Source organism: Mixophyes fleayi, chromosome 9 (genome assembly GCF_038048845.1).
Source record: "Mixophyes fleayi isolate aMixFle1 chromosome 9, aMixFle1.hap1, whole genome shotgun sequence".
NCBI classification, from domain to species: Eukaryota; Metazoa; Chordata; class Amphibia; order Anura; family Limnodynastidae; genus Mixophyes; species Mixophyes fleayi.
The window spans coordinates 120100805-120123674 of NC_134410.1; the positions used below are offsets into that span (position 1 = coordinate 120100805).

The window sequence follows — 22870 nt, forward strand, 5'->3', positions numbered from 1 at the left end:
TCATACTGTACATAACACAAAATAACAAGTGTCGACAAGATAATGCATTTGAGTGAGGAGTGTGATGGAATTGGGTATGAGCAGGGAAGGGGCGGTAATTTTTTTCCGGGGGGCAAGACTTGACTCAGCAGCCTATTGGCAACATTTTATTACATTGAGCTGGGGGGCCCCCAGCTCAGCCTGCCCCTGGGTATTAGTAATACAGATGTGTAGCTAAACTGCAGTCAGAGCTGTGGGTGATGTAGGTGTAACGAGATGAGATGCAATGAACATGGAGAGAGAGTGGTACAGCAAGTGATTGTGGTGAAGGACGACAGAGTAGTCTGTGGTGGACATTGCATGTCTAGAATGTGACCACTGACCACTATCCTCCAATTTTATCTCCATGTCTATCTGCTCACTTTAAAGGCACGCTCACCAAATGTGTTTCTATAACAAGAAAACATTAGTCTGCGGCTAGAAAGTTAGCAAAATATGAAGTGTTTAGTTAATGCACAAGTATCCACGCAACTAACCTTCCCAAAATAAGAGAGCACTAAAGATGTATGTATTATAGGTTATGTTATACGTAGGCAAATTACTATACATCTACCTTTACCTTTGCCAACACACACCTGGGAAACTTCCCTTTACAATGCAGTGCCGCTTGAAATTTAATCGCCGAACACGCTGAACACGCGGGTGTTGAAGAACCCGCATGTTCATACATTTACCCCCTGGTCAGTTCATCGCACCGACATGTCTGACTCACATAGACACATCTCACATCTCTGCAGTTTTATGTTTAAAGTGGAATTGACATGGGATAAATAATTTCCTGCCTCCGTCACTATGGTAATTGGATCCTTGTAGCCTGTCTGACTAGGTCAGTGTTGGCTAACCTGTGACACTCCAGGTGTTGTGAAACTACAAGTCCCAGCATGCTTTGCCAATATATAGCAGCTTATTGCTGGAAGGGTATGCTGGGACTTGTAGTTTCACAACACCTGGAATGTCACAGGTTAGCCAACACTGGACTAGTCCGACAGGCTACAAGGATCCAATTACTAGACTAGGTGCTACTCAGCCCAAAGGTGCGGAGTCTAGCGAGGCAGATGGTTTTCGCCAGAGACCCCCGCATGGAGGTATGGACTTAGGGGCCTTTGCCCGGCATGTCGTGGCCCTCTGAGTGAGTGCCAGATGAGACCAGTAGAGAGAACCCAGAGACTGGGAAAAAGTGGTGGTCCAATCAGAGGCTGAGGAAGGCCTGATGGTCTGCAGAGTTACTGGAGACAAGGAGCGATATTTTGTAGCAGGTATGGACACGATTGTGGATAGCTGCGGAAATGCTGGAGACAAGGAGCGATAGTCTGCGGCAGGTGTAGAGCAGGAGAGCAAACAGAGCCACGTCTGAGTGCTAGAGAGATCTGACTCAAAGAACGGACACCTGACCTGTGGACAGGTGCCTTAAATATCCTGAGGGACAATTAGTCTCCCAGTGAATGTGAGGAGGAGGTGATGAAAGCTGGGTCTGCACGTGTGCAGTCCAGGAAAGCAGACTGGTGGTGTCAGGAGCCGCGGAGCCGGCAGGAAGCTCAGGGAGTGTGGTCAGGTGAGTGTGCTGGACCCCGGGCATTAGGTCCGTGGGTCCGACGTGTAACATTTCCTTTATTTGCCTTAGTTTGGTCTAAAAAACATTTTGACACACTTTTTTATTTTTAAGCAGATTTTCATTCAATGTTCTTTACCACGTTCTGACCTTTTCAGATTAAAATGAATCATTTTGAAAACTTTTCACCACCTCAGGAGGTGCGAACACAGAGGAGCGAATTAAACACATTAATGAGAGTTATAGCAATAGCTTTTCTTGCAGTCACTTATACTTTGCAATTGTAACAAAGTATCGTTTTTGCAGCTGCTAGCACATTATTACGGGAGTACACTGTAATGTACTGATCTGACTTCATATACCTGTTCATATGCAAGAAATTGTATCTTATCAATGACTTTCGTAAGTTGCGGCAAGAGTTTCCCTATAGGACGATACTGCTAATGCAAGCAAATGGTATTTGGAATTTGAGCACATTACGTTATCGTTATGCGATGTGAATATGGTAACACTTACTTGATAAGTTATAAATGTGGAGCGTTTGGTGTCAGGATAACACTTGGAACGTGTGTATGGCGTAGAGTTGGATGTAAGACCTCAAGCACTTTGAGGCGTGCCTAAGACGGTGAGCCGGTCTACATGTTGAAAAGTGAGGCAGACATTGGCACTAAAGTGAAATCATACTGTACCTTTTGAATATTATTATTATTATTGTTTTATTATAAAGCGACAATCATATTACGCAGCGCTGTACAGAGAATATGTAATCCTCACATCAGTCCCTGCCGCATCGGAGCTTACAATCTACTTACTCACATAGTACCTGATTCGGAGGTAAACCGCTTTGTGTGACGTATCTTGCGTGAAATAGCTCTGCGCATACTCAGAAATGGATCTTACGCTAATAAACGCAATTGCATGCGATTCATGTCTCAACGCAAATGACACCATTGCCTACAACTTGAGAGATTGAATGGGGAGATGAATGTGATAAATGTACGTACCAAGGGTGCGCAGAGGGCGTGCCAACACAGATGCGTATGATTCAGGTCCTGGGTTTCCCCTAAGTACGCCTAGTTTCAGCCACATCACTTTCCAGGTACAGGACAGGTGTAAGTACTGATAGTGATTATTGATATGACATAATCTGTTTATTAAAAATTCAGTCCTGGGTTTTCTGCCATCGTAGTAGATGTTCAAACATTACTGTAAGCAGTTGTAAAATTAATCTTGACCTAGGTCAATTTTTAACTAATTAAGAATTCATAATAAAAAACGTGAAAGTGAACTTTTCTACCCATGTATCAATTTCAGAAATAAGCCCTATGAACAAACCTTTTTAGAATGGTATCTTAATCATTTTCATTCAAAGTTTCATTCTTATTTTATTTTTGTGTTTTCATCTACACCCTCGTGCGTTCTTTCACAAGTCATTTTTAAAAATACATTTTTTCAGTGCAAATGCTCTGCGTCAAAGGCATTCATTTCATGATTTCTTTGGTTAAAACTTTGTTTTAGTTTCTTTGTCAATTTTACCAATCAATTAGACTGTTTTATTTTTTTTTTGACTAATAAAATGTTTGGAAACTGAAACCCTTTAAAACGAGGGTCAAATACACATGTCGGTGTAAAAAGTCCAGAGCTTGGATGAAACGCGTTGGTTGCACACAGACTGAGTTATAAGCTTGCAGGCCACCGTACCTAGGAACTGTATGCTTTCCTTCTGTGTTCCATTCAGATCCATCAGCGACTCTTCAAACAATCGGCTCAGAGAGAGCTCAGGATACCGTGAAAGAAGAAGAGAAAACGTCTTTTTACAGCAAAATCACAATCGTAAAAGAATTAGGTGAAAAGAAACCAGTTTTTACTTCCTCTCCCGTTTATTTTCGGTAGTGTCATGGAGAAGTTCTACATCATTGTGTCAGACTACAGAATCTCTGACAAAGCTATAAGCACTGATTTACCTTATGTGGGTTGCTTTTTAATTGTGACAACAATACTTGATAGCTTATTTGTACACTGAAATGTAGAGTTGATATTTGTGTGCTACATGAAAAAACAGTCAGTATTTAACTTATGTGCAAAACAGAATACTAATTTACACCCCTTGCATTGTAACATGGTTTTGTCCAGGAGACTGAAATAAGAAGTTTCTCAAGTTAAGCTCCTTAATGAATCAGGCCCCTAGTCTGTAATTTATTTCATTATAGAAAGTTCCATATATGCTTTCTGTGGTAAGTAGGTGGTTATTCTTTCATTTCTGTTGGCTGTAGTTTCTGTTTCCTGTCCAGCACAGACAGAAGCAGGATGCTCCAATCCTCATAGTTAGATTTTACCATCCAGCATAACCACGCCGAACCAGGGACTAAGGGGATCAGACCTTACGCTAGGAATTGTGGGTAAAGACATGCAAATTGTTCAGTAAGAATGACAGCTAGAAAGGGTTTTCTGCCTTCTTCTCACAGCTCACGTGCTGGTTCTTGGTAAGTATTTCAGACTTTTTTTCTTTTTAAAAAACATTTTTAGCTGTAAAGTCATTGTACCATTTTGCAGTACTATTTTCTGTAAAAAAAAAACCTCCACCCAAAGCAAAATCCAGATAGGTTTAGTGGCCACGCACTTCGCTCTCCTTCAATCAGGCCAAGTTGCGAGAGGAGAGTTTCATGGAACCGCAAGACCCCTATGTATAGGACAAACAGAATTCCGTGGTTTATATTTCTACTATTCTAGTTTTTGTTGGAGTCATTCTTTAATTTCCTTACCGGCTGTGAATTTATTCTTTTTTTATTATCTTTCACTCCTTTACCCCTGAGTTCTGTATATTTTCAATTAATGTGGAGACAGTGGAGCCTGATTCATGTTTGGATGTAAGTCCATTTAAGTGCCATATCTTACTTGAAATTGTTTTGCACACGCTCCGAAACGGAACTTACACCTATGAACGCAATTGCATATAATTCGTGTCCGAACGCAAATTACACTTACGGCTGCCTGTGATGAAGGGTGGAACGCGGAGAAAGGAATGTAGGCGATGTACAGTAAGGGCGGGCTAATGGCGTTCCAACGCAGGTGCGGTCGTTTCAAGTCCTGTTTTTCCTGTAAGTACGCTTGTTTCAGCCGTATCATTTGCACCAGCTACAGAGCAGGTGTCAGTGCCGACTGATAGTGATGACTGCGTGCCACTAGTTAGTATAGGACATGTGTATGAAAGTAAGATAGACTATAAAAATGCATTGTATGTTCAGTGCGCATTGCAAGTATCTTTACATATATTTAACGTAGAAAAAAAAAGATACATTTTTTCCCCCACCATATTTTTATTAAGGACTATACTGTTTTGAGTTATTCATTTATTTTATAATATAGTTTGTTTGGTATGTGTTCTGATATGACCTTATATTACACATGCATGTGCGTATACTGCACTCTGTCTTAGTACTTACTCCCAGATTCAAATCGAAACGTTTCTTGAGATCTGCTTGGATTTGAATACGGGGGAAATGCAATAAAAATTCCTTACTCTTTATTTAACAAGATGCAGTCAGGCCCAGTATGTTTTGGAAGGCAAAGAGGATAAAATGCCGTTCTCCGTCAGCACCTCGGTGGTTTATCATTCAGTGATGCTGACCAGATGAATCCAGAACTGAATGGTCAAGAGCAGGATAAATGTGTGACTTTGCAATTGAGTTTGTTCTCTGTTGGTTTTATGCCCCCTGTAGTTGATTCTTCTGCCTACTCCTCATCCTGTCCCTGTTTTCAAGATCTGCTCACAGAAACATAGATAAGTCAAAGAGAAGTACATCTGAATTTAACAGATCACTAACTGTTTGAACATGAAGCAGGGTCATCGTGAAAACATGCAAAGTCAAGACAGGTTTGAAACTATCGGCTTAAAGGGGTTGTCTACCTACAAATCATTCTAATGTCCAGACAGACTTCTTTAATTTTATTACCCTTTATCATGTCAACTTTTACCTGGGCATGCGTGACATGAGGTGTGAAAGAGCTGACACTCTTAAGAAGTCTTCAATTACTTTCTGAATTATCCCAAAATGCAATCACAACCTAAATTAATCAGTTTTACTGTATACCAAAAATTCCATACATAAATAGAGAGTAATAAAAACCAAGCTTATTTAACACATGAATTCCTTATGGACACAAAGACAGAACATTATTAAATGTGATTCTATATGACAAAAGTCACAGGGCCTGAATAATTAAGGAAAGTAATGCAAAGAAATGAGTAAGTTTTCTCCTGCACAAAACCATATTACAATCCAAGGGGTGCAAATTAGTTTTTTTATTTTGCACATAAGTTAAATACTGTCTGATTTTTCATGTAGCACATACATACTTGATAGCTTATTTGTACACTGAAATTTGAAGTTGATCTGGGACATGCCCTACCCCAAATATAGATCTGCTATCACATTTTAAATTTACCTCCCCCTCCAATGTAACATGGTTTTGCCAAGGTAAAAAGTTACTCTTTTTTTTTTGCTTCACTTTCTTTACTGAATCAGGCCCACAGTGTTTATTGAATAAAATGGTGATAACAAATTGACATAAAATAAAACAAATAAAACTCAGATACATAAACCACTGTCATATACTTTTTATTTAATCTGCTGCCTGGGAAAAGGCTAGAGGTTTTGGAAAATGTTCAGTAGTAAACTGAAACTCCGAAATCTAATATAATATAATTTAATCACTTTTTAACCCCTTTCCTGCTGAGGCTTTTCTCACCCATGTGCTGAACACTTTTGGGCTCACTGTTTTTTGTTGTCTTTTTATTTTTTTTAAATGTCTGCTGATCAGCAGTGATCTCCAGGCAACAACTAAACAGGGGTGCCATTATTTAAAATAGGGCACTTCCCTCTTCTAAACAAGGGTACCTCCAACTATCTAAGTGCCAGTTATATGGAGATATAAGCTCTAAATAGCCTTACACTATCGCTGGTATTTCCCATAGAATTTAATGGACGAGTCCCATTCAACTTAACAATCAAGAGGTTAAACCTTGTTCTTTCTTGCTCAAACCCCTAACTCTGAACATAGCATATATATGGCATAAATTCCACTAAACATGGTATGATTTTTCACACATTTACATATGAAACATGACTTCGTTATATTGATTCATTGGGGAAATACATTTTCCCTATATATTTCTTTTTGTGCTTGCGTATGTTGTTAACATATTATATGTTGCTAGTTCCAGTGGCTAGAAATTTATACAGAGGCCTGCTCAAACATTATGGAATGTATTGCTTTGATGTATTATGTTTCCTATAAGGAATATACACTGAAAGTTGAGTGTATTGTTCAGGGTGCGCAGGATCCTTTCTCAAACCAGTCATAGTTATGAATGTAACATGCCGATATTTTATCTCTTCAGGTAACGTGGTCGACCATGACATAAAAGCCTATACAAATCTTATCAATGTCACTGTCGGCCAGTCGGTTCTCCTGCCAGTGACCTACACCTTAGTCCATCAGTTCTCTATGTACACAATTGAATGGCTTATCCAGGACAGGACTATTTTGTAATACAGTGTATCAAACTGCACCATCGACCCTCAAGGATATCCCACATGGAGCAGTGAAACGACCGACATATACCCAAGGTATAGAGGACGAGTGGAATTCTACACCCTGAATGCTTCCCTATTACTTTATGATGTACAGATTAGTGACAGTGGGATTTACACTGTTGCAGTCTCCACTGCTCGCTATAAAACTAAGGAGACCATCAGTGTGTGGGTTCATACAGCGCCACCTTCTGGTAAGTACACCACCTTGCTACAGTCTTCTGGTATGTAAACCACTGGCAATCACATTCTGATATCTAATTAACTCATTAGTCACAGCTGCTGCTAGAGTTTTTATGTGTTGCGCCAATGTTGCAGGTTTCTGTAAAAAAATAAAATATTAACACTCAATATTGCAGAGATAATTTAAATATTGGTTTTGAACCTTTAGGGGCTGATGTAAAGTCTGACATAATTTATGCCGAAAGCGTAGGCGTAAGTTACGCCTGTTGAAATAACACAATCTACATAGTGTGCAGAGGCTCAAATACCTTAAGATACGTGTGTGTCTGCATAGCACATACATTAACCCCCAACCACACACACATATCCCTCATTAGCCCCTTTATTTCCTCAACTAAGTACAGGGATCAAGTCTGGCACCTCTGGAATTCACTGATGGAAATTTTGGTCTTGGCAAAAATTAACGAGGCAGTACTTGCACTAATGAGCTTTTAGTGGCAGTGTTGTAATAGTTCTAACCCTTTTGTCTGCCATGCATGAAGCTGGTAGTTCTAGGGCATAGGCCAACAAGATAGTGAAGGGCATTTCCTTCTTCATCAAGATTTAAGGGGAGGAGGACGTCTCTAGGAACTGATGAGGCGGGTGACAAAGAGTTGGGTCGGGGGATGTCCACCTTGCAAAAGGCTAGTGTGCCTAATCGGAGTAGCAGGGTCAGTATGCAGTATACGCAAGGCCAGGGGAAGTAATGGACCTTTGTGGCACCATTGTGATTAGCAATCATGTAGAATCATCTGAAACTGCCAAGATGTTGGGTATGCTCTTGATAAATGTCATCACCAATAATGGATCCATTAGTTGCAGGATTCATAAATCAAACTAGAATATCGGGGTAGGAGGACTTGCATAGGCAAACCGAGGGGGAGTTTCCTAGGGCCTGGAAACCCCCTCCAAGCCTGGGGTACTGTATAATTGAAATGGCTGGACCCTGCTCACGCTTCACACAGCTCTGCTTGAAAAGGGAGAGCATTGCCCATGTATATTATGGGGATAGGAAGAGTTGGAGAGCAGCCAAGCACTGTCTAAAATTATAGCCACGTCCCCATGCATGCTGGTCACGTCCACTGGCAGCGTGGTGTGGAAACCCCCCTCTACAAATCCTGCATTTGCCCCTGGACTTGGGTGTCACTCCAAGACTCAGGAATATGCCTACTTAGGCTGTTTAAAGGGTTTCAAATGAGTAGATTAAGAAATTAGGGAATTAGGTATATGAAGCTTCAGCAGGTGTAAATATTAGATCAGGCAGTCTGCCATTGCATTTCCCTGTGACATTCGGTGCGATCCAGGAAGGAAATCCGCAGGCCGGCATTAAAGTGTAACCTGCAAGGGGTTTTTACAGTTTTACTCTTAAAAACACCCTAAGGCATCTGGCCAATCTATTTCCTTTATTGTATTTTAATTTTCTCTGGATCAGCAACCCCCCCCCCCCCCCCTTCACCTCCCCGTGCAAGTTTTGCTTTGTACCTGATTTATCACTTGTGATGTTTGATGACAGGTGCTTCTATCCCAATGTATTGGTATATAATAGTGGAACAGGTCACTGGTATATAGGATGTGGACTATCCCAACAATCTGTTTAGCGGGCGAGGTTGATAAGCAGAGAAGACACAACCCAGAGGGCCTTGCCTTAGGCTTAGGGCAAAACATGTGCAGCGTTGTACACCTTGCTGCGGAGAGGAGAGGTATATGTCTTGCACTGGGGGCACATACACAGTACACTTGCACATGAATGGCTAGGATAGGTTGTGGCTTTAGTGTCAGTCTCTTTGCAAGGGACCTGGCTTGGCAGTAAGCACTGCGGCCAGCCACAGAATATGGCCCTTTGGTGGGCAAGACGTTGCTCCACTTGGTTCTGTGGCAACATGAGTGGACATGAGGGTGGTCATGTGCAAACCCAGGGAAGGTGAGAATTAGGACGTCCTGGGGTCTGGAAAGGGGGCATGGCATGGTGTTGTGGACCCCCTCCGTTTTATGGCTGTTGAGGTGAATACATTGAGGTCTTAAGTAGGGATGAGCGCGCTCGGATTTCTGAAATCCGAGCCCACCCGAACGTTGCGGATCCGAGTCGGATCCGAGACAGATCCGGGTATTGGCGCCAAATTCAAAAGTGAAACTGAGGCTCTGACTCATAATCCCGTTGTCGGATCTCGCGATACTCGGATCCTATAAATTCCCCGCTAGTCGCCGCCATCTTCACTCGGGCATTGATCAGGGTAGAGGGAGGGTGTGTTAGGTGGTCCTCTGTGCTGTTTAGTTCTGTGCTGTTTAGTTCTGTGCTGTTTAGTTCTGTGCTGTTTAGTTCTGTGCTGTTTAGTTCTGTGCTGTTTAGTTCTGTGCTGTTTAGTTCTGTGCTGTTTAGTTCTGTGCTGTTTAGTTCTGTGCTGTTTAGTGCTGTGCTGTGCTGTGCTGTGCTGTGCTGTGCTGTGCTGTGTTCTGCAGTATCAGTCCAGTGGTGCTGTGTGCTGTGCTCTGTCCTTCTGAGGTCAGTGGTGCTGCTGGGTCCTGTGCTGTGTCCTGTTCAGTCCAGTGGTGCTGTGTCCTGTGCTCTGTGCTTCTAAGGGCATAGTTATTTCCCCAATATTCCCCTGTGTTTAAAAAAATAAAAAATTTTTTTTTTTATAAAATACCAAAAACTACTTTAATATTTTTTAATTACCACAAAATTTTCACAACCAATCCTGCAGTATAAGCCCATTGGTACTGCAATATTACCAAGTTCACACATTCAGCAGTAAAAGTCCAGTGGTACTGCAATATTACAAAGTTTACACATTCTGCAGTATCAGTCCAGTGGTGCTGTGTCCTGTGCTCTGTCCTGCTGAGTTCCGTAGTGCTGCTGGGTCCTGTGCCGTGTCCTGTTCAGTCCAGTGGTGCTGTGTCCTGTGCTCTGTGCTTCTAAGGGCATAGTTATTTCCCCATTATTCCCAAGTTTGTAAAAAATAAAAAAAAAGTAAAAAAAAATAAAAAATTAAAAAAAAAAAAAAAATATAATAATTATAACCAAATTTGCAAAACCAATCCAGCATTATAAGTCCATTGGTACTGCAATATTACCAAGCTCACACATTCAGCAGTAAAAGTCCAGTGGTACTGCAATATTACAAAGTTTACACATTCTGCAGTATCAGTCCAGTGGTGCTGTGTCCTGTGCTCTGTCCTGCTGAGTTCCGTAGTGCTGCTGGGTCCTGTGCCGTGTCCTGTTCAGTCCAGTGGTGCTGTGTCCTGTGCTCTGTGCTTCTAAGGGCATAGTTATTTCCCCATTATTCCCAAGTTTGTAAAAAATAAAAAAAAAGTAAAAAAAAATAAAAAATTAAAAAAAAAAAAAAATATATAATAATTATAACCAAATTTGCAAAACCAATCCAGCATTATAAGTCCATTGGTACTGCAATATTACCAAGTTCACACATTCTGCAGTATCTTGTGCTACATATAATGGAGAGCAAAAATTTGGAGGATAAAGTAGGGAAAGATCAAGACCCACTTCCTCCTAATGCTGAAGCTGCTGCCACTAGTCATGACATAGACGATGAAATGCCATCAACGTCGTCTGGCAAGCACGATGCCCAATCTCCTAGTACAGGGCATGTAAAATCCAAAAAGCCCAAGTTCTCAAAAAACAGCAAAAAAAGAAACTTAAAATCATCTGAGGAGAAACGTAAAGTTGGCAATATGCCAATTACGACAAGTAGTGGCAAGGAACGGCTTAGGCCCTGTCCCGTGTTCATGACTAGTGGTCCAACTTCACCCAAGGATCAAAGCCCTCCTCCCCCCCCCCTACAAAAAATTTAAGAGAGTTATGCTGTCAGCAACAACAACAAAACAGCAAAGAACTCTGCCTTCTAAACAGATGACATCACAAATCCCCAAGGCGAGTCCAAGGGTGTTGTTGGTTGTGAACCCTGACCTTCCCATCACTGTACGGGAAGAGGTGACTCCATCCAGCATTTGCAGCACGCCCTCTGCATATGCTGGAAGGATCACCCACAGTCCAGTTACAGATTTGGCTAATGAAGGTGTGAATGTTGTGCACTGGGAGGAGGATATTGATGTAGCTGGCGCTGAGGAGGATGTTGATGATTATGATGCAGACAGATACCAAATTGCATTTCTCAATTTCTATTTATATTCTAGATTATATAACGGCTGAAAAGTTTTCTGTTTTACTCCTAGTGGAGAGGGGATCTGATGCAGACAGATACCAAACTGCCTTTGTCCATTTCTTTGTATATTTGAATTGCTAGTTCTACAGTCTATGCAGGCTGCTTTATTTATATTCAACTACAAGTGTAGGGCGGGGGGGGGGGCATAGATAGCCACCAAAGTAACGTGGTCCATTTAATTTCACTTTCTAGCTCCACAGTCTGTGCAGCCTGCTTTTTTTTATCTTCAAAGTATTTATATTTACAAGCCTTGCAATCTAAATTAACTAGAGGTAGTGACGTGGTAGAACTCCAAAAGGCAGTTTGGAAGCCCCTGTACAAACTGGCTCTATTTTTTAACTGAGTTGTCCCCCCTCCAGTGTGTACTCGGAAAGAGTTTTTAGTGCAGCGGGGAACCTGGTCAGTGAGCGGCGAAGGAGGTTGCTTCCTCACAACGTTGAAAAAATGATGTTTATAAAAATGAATAATCAATTCCTCAATGAAGTACAGCACTGCCCTCCAGACAGTACAGAGGGACTGTGGTTGTGGAGTCCAGCGGGGACGAATTGATAATGTGTGAGGAGGAGGAAGTACACACTGTAGGGGGAGAGGAATCAGAGGTTGAGGATAAGGACGACATCTTTCCTCAGTAGAGCCTGTTTAGTTTGTACAGGGAGAGATGAATTGTTTTATTGGTGTGGGGGCCCAAACAAACCAATCATTTCAGCCACAGTTGTTTGGTAGGCCCTGTCGCTGAAATGATTGGTTTGTTAAAGTGTGCATGTCCTATTTCAACAACATAAGGGTGGGTGGGAGGGCCCAAGGACAATTCCATCTTGCACCTTTTTTTTTGGCATTATGTGACCATTCAACAGTCGTTTGCCATGTTCAAAAAGTAAAAGAAAATGCCAACAAATTCAATAAATTAAATCAAAAGTTAAATGCCCTGTCATTATTTAAAACAAGAGGTTTTGACGTGCTAGAATTAGTGTAGTGTTAAGATGTTATAAACACTACACTTGGAAATTGGAGGAGGTAATGTGGCCCCGGTATCAAATTGGGTACCGGGGCCACCCCACTATGCAGTCCAGATACTTGTTTGGTGGAATTCCGACACGTGGAGGGTTTTTAAATTATATTGTGGCCTCGGTACCAAATTGTGTACCGGGGCCACCACACTACGCAGTCAAGATACTTGTTTGGTGGAATTCAGACCAGTTGAGGGTTTTATTATTATATTGTGTGGACCACTCTATCTATACCACACTACAACTCTATACCACTCTATTTCCTACTTTAATTCTATTTAATTCTATTTCCTACTTTAATTCTATTACTAATTAATTACCATAAAGAGGAACAAAAAAAACCAATTTTACCAAAAGTATAATATGACTTAGACTTACAAACACTACACTTGAAAGATCGTGCCTTTAAATGAAAAAGTCAGTCTTCATTGCACGACTATGTGCAAGTGCAACAGGGACATTTTTTTGGGTTTACAAAGTCAAACAATAACACTACGACCCTGTCTGTCTGGGGTCTGTCAATGACGAATTGTCTGGAGCATGTTTTGAGGAGGTATTGTGGCCCCGGTATCAAATTGGGTACCGGGGCCACCCCACTATGCAGTCCAGATACTTGTTTGGTGGAATTCCGACACGTGGAGGGTTTTTAAATTATATTGTGGCCTCGGTACCAAATTGTGTACCGGGGCCACCACACTACGCAGTCAAGATACTTGTTTGGTGGAATTCAGACCAGTTGAGGGTTTTATTATTATATTGTGTGGACCACTCTATCTATACCACACTACAACTCTATACCACTCTATTTCCTACTTTAATTCTATTTAATTCTATTTCCTACTTTAATTCTATTACTAATTAATTAACATAAAGAGGAACAAAAAAAACCAATTTTACCAAAAGTATAATATGACTTAGACTTACAAACACTACACTTGAAAGATCGTGCCTTTAAATGAAAAAGTAAGTCTTCATTGCACGACTATGTGCAACAGGGACAGTTTTTTTCTTTACAAAGTCAACTAATAACACTTGGACCCTGTCTGTCTTTAACATACTTAATGGGATCTCAATGACGAATTGTCTGTAGCATGTTTGGAGGAGGTATTGTGGCCCCGGTATCAAGTTGGGTACCGGGGCCACCCCACTACGCAGTCCAGATACTTGTTTGGTGGAATTCTGACACGTGGAGGGTGTATTTATTTTATTGTGGCCCCGGTATCAAGTTGGGTACCGGGGCCACCCCACTACGCAGTCCAGATACTTGTTTGGTGGAATTCTGACACGTGGAGGGTGTATTTATTTTATTGTGGCCCCGGTATCAAGTTGGGTACCGGGGCCACCCCACTACGCAGTCCAGATACTTGTTTGGTGGAATTCTGACACGTGGAGGGTGTATTTATTTTATTGTGGCCCCGGTATCAAGTTGGGTACCGGGGCCACCCCACTACGCAGTCAAGATAGATAGATGCGTATCATAGATAAAGTACATTCAGTGGTGTGGGGCAAATTGAAAAATATTCAAAATGCACTGACATTATCAAAAACAAGAGGTTGTCACACGCTAAAACTCCAACATGTATATGATGGAGAGGATGGAGGAGCAGCCGTATGTGTAGTGTAATGCAGACCTGTTGAAGGTTTTTTATATATTTTATTGTGGTGCCCAGTGCCCACTCCTCTACGCAGTCCAGGTACATTTATTGGTGCGAATCAAACAAGTTGATGGTTTTCTTATTATATATATTGTGGTGACCCACTCCTCTACGCAGTCCAGGTACATTTATTGGTGCGATTCATAAAAGTTCAGGGTTTTTAATATATTGTGGTGACCCACTCCTCTACGCAGTCCAGGTACATTTATTGGTGCGATTCATAAAAGTTCAGGGTTTTTAATATATTGTGGTGACCCACTCCTCTACGCAGTCCAGGTACATTTATTGGTGCGATTCATAAAAGTTCAGGGTTTTTAATATATTGTGGTGACCCACTCCTCTACGCAGTCCAGGTACAATTATTGGTGCGAATCATAAAAGTTCAGGGTTTTTAATATATATTGTGGTGACCCACTCCTCTACGCAGTCCAGAAAGATACCTTGTTGCAACGTTTTGGACTAATAACTATATTGTGAGGTGTTTACAATACACTGTAAATTAGTGGAAATGCTTGTTATTGAATGTTATTGAGGTTAATAATAGCCTAGGAGTGAAAATAAGCCCAAAAACTTGATTTTTAAACTTTTTATGTTTTTTTCAAAAAAAATCCGAATCCAATACCTTAAATCCGAACCGAGACCTTTCGTCAAGTGTTTTGCGAGACAAATCCGAACCTCAAAAATAACGAAAATCCGGATCCAAAACACAAAACACGAGACCTCAAAAGTCGCCGGTGCACATCCCTAGTCTTAAGTGGTGGTGAGCTGGTGTCTGCAATGCTTATTGCCCCCACGTTTCCATATTCTCTATTCAGTAAAAGCCATGACCTAGAGTTGCCATGCTTAAGTCTCTGTTTTTATTGCAAAGGTAAATTGGTTTGGGCAGAGTCCTATTGGCCCAACCGGTCCCACCCCCATAGGCTGATAGGCTGGGGGCGGGACTATATTTTTACACCTGATAGTAAATGCATCAAACCTTCTAAAAAGGAAATGTGGGGGTATTGCCCATAGCAACCAATCAGATTCTAGCTATCATTTACCTAGGAGGTTCTAGAGAAAGCTATTTAGAATCTGATTGGTTGCTATGGGTTACAACACCTCCCCTTTAGAAGGTTTGATACATTTACCCCCTGGGCAGCCCATGCCTTAGTTCCAACACTGAAACTGAGGGAGGGTGGATGCCGGTTGTGTAGTGGTGACCGTGATGGAGGGGTGGGGGGCTCATGTCTTGATTGACGCTTAGGGACCAAAGTTATCTTAATCCACCCCTGACAACCACACACACACACACACACACACACACACACAATTGTATCGCCTAGCTTCATAATTTCCGCACCCGGCATCGGAGTATGGGGAGCGGCCATGTCACGATGGGGGCGTGGCCCCTCCCCAAGAGGGCTGCATAGTGTATTAAAGCAAATCTCCCTTTCCTCCAAACACTGCAGCAGGCACCAGTTGGACAATCATGCCCCCAGGAGGGACTGCAGGACAGAGTCCTATAATCAGGACTGTTCCACACAAATCATGACAAGTGGGAGGTATGTAGCACAGTGTTTATATATTACACAGCAGTTTGTATGTGTGACAACACCCTCCATATAGACTTCATACTATACCACCACATCACATTGGCTGTGATATATATCATCTCTAGCCAGTAATAAATATTTGTTTTCCACATTAGGTCCTTTACTCACTGGGCTTGCGTTAGACACCAATGGCGCCATGTGCCAATCCTGACCACGTTTAATATCGAGTGGTTAACGAGTGCTTGCACTTGCGGTGGTTGTGGTCAACAGAGGACATTCAATTGACTCTAATGCACTCTCTTATGGTGAATTCAAGTAAATGGAACAGTGAGTGTACATATGCTAGTAGTGGGCAAGGTGGGTAATGGGCAATATGATGCCATGTCACTTAGCAGAAATCTGCTGTTTGGTAAGAGAGGGCTGTGGGGATTATTATACGCAATTGTAGTGGTACAGCCAGTAAGAGAACACTGTAATATGTCATTTATTTAATTAGAAAAAGCACCAGAATGTTTTTCTCTTGTTGTGGTAAGTAGGGGAACGTTTCATTTCAGTTTATGTCCTGTTTATCGACTGTAACTTCCTGTCCAGTTCACAGCCCACTCAGAAGCAGCAGACTCTGATTCTCATAGTCATTTTTCTGTTATCAGACATCATTAGCCCGCAGAACCAGGGACTTAGCAGATTAGTGCTCACGCTAGGAATTGTGAGTAAAGACATGCAAATTGTTCAGTAAGAATGACAACTAGAGAGTTCTTCTGCATTCTTCTTACAGCTCAGGTCCTGATTCTTGGTAAGTATTTCAGACTAAGTTTCAACACTTTCACCTACATTATAATTGTATTTTCTGCTGCTCTATTTGAGTTAAACAATAATTGCAACCAGAATGAAACATTTAGAAAACCTGCCTGCTACACTCCCTTCGCTGGATCTGCTGAAGTCCAGGATGGGTCTAACAGTTCCTAACTTCACTCACCTCTATTCCTGCTCGGCCTATTTGAAGACATTCCAGGAACTGGGAAGTTTGCGGGGGAGGTGCATCACTATCCGATTTTTTTTCAAATGGGCTGAATGGGAAGAAGAGAGTGCGTGGAATCTCTAGACCTATCATGGACTGTGGAGTTCTGATGGACATGTAAGGAGCATGTGAGTAGGTCTGATGGGCGTATGAGGGAGGCATGATGGCCATGTGAGGAGGTCTGATGGGCGTATGAGGGAGGCCTGATGGCCATGTGAGAAGGTCTGATGGGCGTATGAGGGAGGCCTGATGGCCATGTGAGGAGGTCTGATGGGCGTATGAGGGAGGCCTGATGGCCATGTGGGAAGGTCTGATGGACGTATGAGGGACGCCTGATGGCCATGTGGGAAGGTCTGATGAGCGTATGAGGGACGCCTGATGGCTATGTGGGAAGGTCTGATGGGTGTATGAGGGAGGCCTGATGGCCATGTGTGAAGATCAGATGGCCATATGGGGAGGTATAAATGACCATGTAAAGGGCATGTGGGTAGGACTAATGGGCATGTTGGAAGGTGTAATGGACTTATGATGGAGGCCTGACGGGCATGTGGGAAGGTCTGATGGACGAATGGGGAGGTCTCAATGGCCATGTAAGGGGCATGTGGGGAGGTCTGATGGGCATATGAAGGAGGTCTGATGGGCCGTGTTGGGAGGTCTAAATGGCCATGTAAGGGACATGTGGGAAGGTCTGATGGGCGTTTTGGGAGGTCTAAATGGCCATGTAAGGGGCATGTTGGGAGGTCTAATGGGCATATGGGAGGACTGAATGGCCATGTAATGGGTATGTTTCAGGTCTGAGAGGCATGTGGGTAGGTTTGAGGAGCATGTGGGGAGGTATGAAGAGGAGTTTGGAAGTACCCATGGGATCTGATGGCTTGTGGGAGTCTGATTACAAGTGGGGGCATTTTGTGGCAAGTGTGGTCAAATGGCCTGTGCTGGAGGCATCAGTGAGGGGCATCATTTTGGAATAAGTCATGTGGGCGCGCAGTGGTTGTTTGCAGATTGCCCTTCATTTATAGAATGAAAAAACAATGTGTGTCCCTTTTGAAGGTTGGAGGCATGCACCTTTCGCCCTAGAAGTACATCAGGTTGCCCATCACTGGTGTATATACAATTGTGTTACATTAAAAGTATAGGACAAGACCCGCTCTTCGTTGGCTCAGAGCTAGAGCAAAGAACTTATCAAGCCCATTTGTGAAGTGGAAACGGACAAAGTGTTTTATTCAGGCTGTGCAGGATCCTTTCTCGAGCCATGACATGAATGTAACCTACAGATATTTCATCTCTTCAGGTATCTCCGTCAAGCATGAAATTAAAGCCTACACAAACGCTATCAATGTCACCGTCGGCCAGTCGGTTCTCCTGCCAGTGACCTACACTTTAACCCATCAGTCCTCTTTGTACACAATTGAATGGATTATCCAGAACAGGGCTATCTTGTATCACAGTGTATCAAACTACACCATCGACTCTCAAGGATATCCCACATGGATCAACGGAAAGTCCACCGTGTACCCAATGTATGAAGGACGAGTGGAATTCTACACCCTGAACGCATCCCTATTACTTTATAATCTACAGATTGGCGACAGTGGGATTTACACCGTTACGTTCTCCACTGCTCAATATAAAATTAAAGAGAACATCAGTATTTGGGTCCATTCAACGCTGTCTTCCGGTATGTACCACCTATAAACCACTGGTAATCACATTCTGATGTCTAATTATGTTTCTTCTTGCTCAACAACCACAACGAATACTGGAAATATGTTTATATTTAGAAGTGAAGTCCACATATTTTTTTTTTAATTCACATCCACCATTTAACTATATAATTTGCAACTGTACTGTAAATTAATCTGCTCTGTTCTGGTCAAGAAACTAACCAGTCACTGGGGCTCTCTTCAATATACACATGTATAAAATTATTTATAATTTAATAATTTATATTTCGGAAGTTTGTTTTCCACCCTGGTCTATCTCCACATGTAAAGTGTATTTATAACAAGTTGATTGATATAGATTATATTATAATGGTGGTAGATAGAGGAAGTTTCCAGTGATTATAGGTGCTTAGGAAATGTAATTTTTTATTACTGAATAAATCTAGATTATATTTTATTAAGCAAGTTGATCACTATTTTATATTTATTTTTTCATCATCAGTTTCAAACTTGGGTAGTATGAATGGATTAGACACTCAGTCATTTTTTTTCTATAATGTCACTCATACCTATCGATACCAATTTTTGTTCTAAAAATGTCAGAATATGGGCAAAATATTATTATTATACTGTATTTATAAAGTGCCAAGATATTGCATAGTACATTGAAGGGGTCATGATACAAACAAATTATATACAATAGACGAAACAGAAGGCAAAATGATCCTGCCCAAATTAATTTACAATCCAAGAGGCAGATTCAATTTGGCGTGAGGTGGCCCCGCGTGACTCCAGAAAAGTCTGCAGAGACATATCATGTCGGAGTTTTTGCGGAGGGTTAAATCTGCCCCTGGGAGGTGTGTCTGTCCTATAGCTGGCTAGTCTGGCCACAGATCTGATTGGTTGGTGATCATCGGGCTGATCCGACTTCTCGACCTGAGTTACAAGTGCTCATATGGGGCATGAACTCGTGGCAAATGGCTGTACCACATTTGAACCACTGGGGGGCATGCTAGAGCAGCCAGATGACTAACATTTCCTACCATATTTACAAACGTGCTGATAACAATCTGATTGGATTATTTTAGGATCTCTTGCTAATTTTGGCCCACCTATGTTGCAATAATAGATCAAACGTCCTATACTGCCATGTGTGTGGCCGCAATAAATCAGAGAGAAGAAAAATAACTGATAATATTGTTTGTGCTATTTTAGAACTCAACTGTTCTTTTTTTTTCAGGTGAAAACGCCACCAGGACGTGGATATTTGCTATACGTACAGTTCTCTGCTTCGTTCCAATCGGGGGACTTGTGGCCATCTTCTATATCTGGGAGTGCTAGGTCACAGGCATATGTTCCTTTGCAAGCCAACAAGGCGAGGCTACGATACCGGAATCCTGCGGATGTTTTTCATTCGTAATAAAAAGACATTAGAACAGGAGGCAAAATGTGCGCTGCAAGTAATGTTCCTGCTCCATCCCAGCTTTAACTTCTGCATTCTCCGCAAGGATCAATAATCCCTATTGCAATTCATGTTTATGCTGTCTTCATCGTGAGCTCCATGCAACGGAGCCAGAGACTAGCCCCAGACACATGACAAGAACTGAATGGACACCAACGGGAGAGCACATATTGTAACAGCAGGTGATGGAGAAAATCCATCAACAAGTCTTAATTGAAAGATTGTAAGTCAATATCAGCCTCAAAATAAGAATAAGTACATAGCTTTTGCTATATGGAGGCCATTGGTATCAGAGTAGACAAGATCATCATCCAACTGATCCTCACTGTCTACGACATATGGTCAATCACGAGATTTTGTAGATGGAGGTTACCAAAAAAATCAAAAGCAAAATAGATTGCAAAGAAATGATAAAAGTACTATAAAAAATGTCATGAAAGTTTCTCACGAATCACCAATGCAAATATAAATATATTTAACGTGATCAAATCATATCAGCCACATATAATTCTCTAGCAATACATAAGATTTCATATAAAATACATATCAAACATATGTATGTTATATATGCGCCTGCACCTTACAGTATAACACCAATGTAGTCCTAGTGTAAAGCAAAACTGAAACACTGTGTAATACAATACAGTCCCACATACACTTCTTTCTCTGCAGGACATCACACAACCTTTCAAGACAAATCCGCAGCACATCACACAGTTCCATGTGTACTCTGCAGCACATCACGCAGTCACACGTGCACTCTGCAGCATATCCCACAGTCCCACGTGCACTCTGCAGCATATCACACAGTCCCGCGTGCACTCTGCAGCACATCACACAGAACCACACGTACTCTGCAGCATATCATGCAGTCCCATGTGCACTCTGCAGAACATCACACAGAACCACACGTACTCTGCAGCATATCACACAGTCCCATGTGCACTCTGCAGAACATCAAACAGTCCCACGTGGACTTGGGGCTGAAAATTATAAAGGGGCTATTGTGAGAAGGAGGTGTGTCCAGTGGTGGGTGGGTGTGGCCAGTGATGTGTGGGCGTGGCCAGCACCATGGAGGACATAGCCTGCACTTCCTTCCAACCCCCTACATCTCCCTCCCATCCTCCCTTATATAAAGAGTGCACCACTAACTGGATCACACAGCATGTATGCAACGTGAGTGGAAATACGTCCCAGCTGTCCCTCATGCTGGGACAAGCTCCTGGCTGATCAGCACAGTCCCCTAAAATCAGGACTATCCTGAGAGATAAAGGTATGTTATTTTATTGAACAATGAAGACAAAAATACAAACAATGGTTGATTATTTCTATTTATAAAGTGTTTTAATAGAAACATGCATGAAAAATGCTAATTTTCAGGTTTTTAACACTGCACAAAGTACAGGGTGCTGATAACTTAAGAAAAATAAAAAAAAATAAAGCTTGAATCCATGTAGAAATATATATAAGTACAATGTCTATTGTATGTATCTATATTGATCCTAATGTATAAACATTCACTGTCCACTTTATTAGTTATACCTGAACACCTGCTAGTTAATGCAAATATCTAATCCGCCAATCATGTGGCAGAAACTCGATGCATTAAAGCCTGCAGAATTCAGGGGCTGGGGGGCAGACGGGGAAGCTTCTGCTCCTAAAATTTTCCAGCCCTCCCCTGACAGACATGTTCAAAAATTACAATTGTAGTTCAGACCAAGCACCAAAATAGAGAAGAAATGTGATCTAAGTGACTGTTACTGTGGAATGATTGTTGGTGTCGGACGGGTTGTTTCAGTACCTCAGAAACTGCTGGTCTCTTGGGATTATTACACACAACAGTCTCTAGAGTTTATAGAGAACGGTGCTCAAAACCAGAGTGGCTGTTCTGTGGGTGGAAATGAGGGACGTCAGAAAAAATTGGCCAGTCTGGTTCAAGCTGACAGGAAGGCGACAGTAACTCAATTAATCATAGGTGGTATGGAGAAGAGCATCTCTGAATTCACAGAACATTCAAACTTGAAGTGGATGTGCTACAGATGACCACACAGCACCCTTGTGACCGCCACACAATACACAGCACCCTTGTGACCACCACACAATACACAGCACCCTTGTGACCACCACACAATACACAGCACCCTTGTGACCACTAGACAATACACAGTACCCTTGTGACCACCACACAGTACACATCAGCCTTGTGACCATCAAACAATACAGAGGGCAACCTTGTGACCGCCACACAATACACAGCACCCTTGTGACCACCACACAATACACAGCACCCTTGTGACCACCACACAGTACACAGCACCCTTGTGACCGCCACGCAATACACAACACCCTTGTGACCGCCACACAATACACAACACCCTTGTGACCGCCACACAGTACACAGCAGCCTTGTGACCATCAAACAATACAGAGGGCAACCTTGTGACCGCCAAACAATACAGAGGGCAGTCTTGTGACCACCACCCAATACAAAGAGCAAAATATGATTTTTATTGATACAAACAAACTGTGCAGTTTATGTGTGAGAACGTGATTGTCAGCTGTTGGTTATTTTAATACCTTCTAACACCTCAAATGGCCAAATGGGATTGTATAAGATTTGTTATATATAACTATTCTTTCTTCAAGTGTTCATACATCTGAACAGACTTCAAAGTACAAATAGTCAAACACAGTTACCTGTCAGTGGTACCAGGGTATATTCTCCATTGAAAAAGTTGGTAATTTTGTTGTAAAAAAAATAAACGGATCCCTACGCTAATACACACGGGCCATTCATACATGCATATTATATTATCACATATCCTTTGTTGGGCCTGATTTCACAAATCGCCTGCTAAAAATAAATTGTTCCTACCTGCTGACCTCCGTCTGGGAGTGGGTGGGAGTTGGTACAGCACAAGTCACACAGCATGAGTCACACACAGCC

At 42.0% G+C, this 22870-nt stretch overlaps 1 protein-coding gene across 1 annotated transcript; it reads left to right on the forward strand.

The window, feature by feature from the left end:
- Window positions 1–1497: 1497 nt before the first annotated feature.
- Window positions 1498–21481, forward strand: LOC142101875 (uncharacterized). The gene is made up of 6 exons (XM_075186305.1): window positions 1498–1591; window positions 3327–3434; window positions 6990–7050; window positions 7147–7376; window positions 18089–18475; window positions 19702–21481. Exons 1-6 carry the CDS (start codon window positions 1498–1500, stop codon window positions 19800–19802), a joined length of 981 nt encoding a protein of 326 aa, XP_075042406.1. The 3' UTR covers window positions 19803–21481.
- Window positions 21482–22870: the final 1389 nt, after the last annotated feature.

Coding starts and splice junctions, on each gene's coding strand:
- LOC142101875 (XM_075186305.1), top strand. CDS start 1,498: ATGAAAGCTGGGTCTGCACGTGTGCAGTCCAGGAAAGCAGACTGGTGG. Junction 7,051..7,146: donor ATCAATGTCACTGTCGGCCA/GTCGGTTCTCCT, acceptor TTTGTAATACAG/TGTATCAAACTGCACCATCG. Junction 7,377..18,088: donor TCATACAGCGCCACCTTCTG/GTAAGTACACCA, acceptor TCATCTCTTCAG/GTATCTCCGTCAAGCATGAA.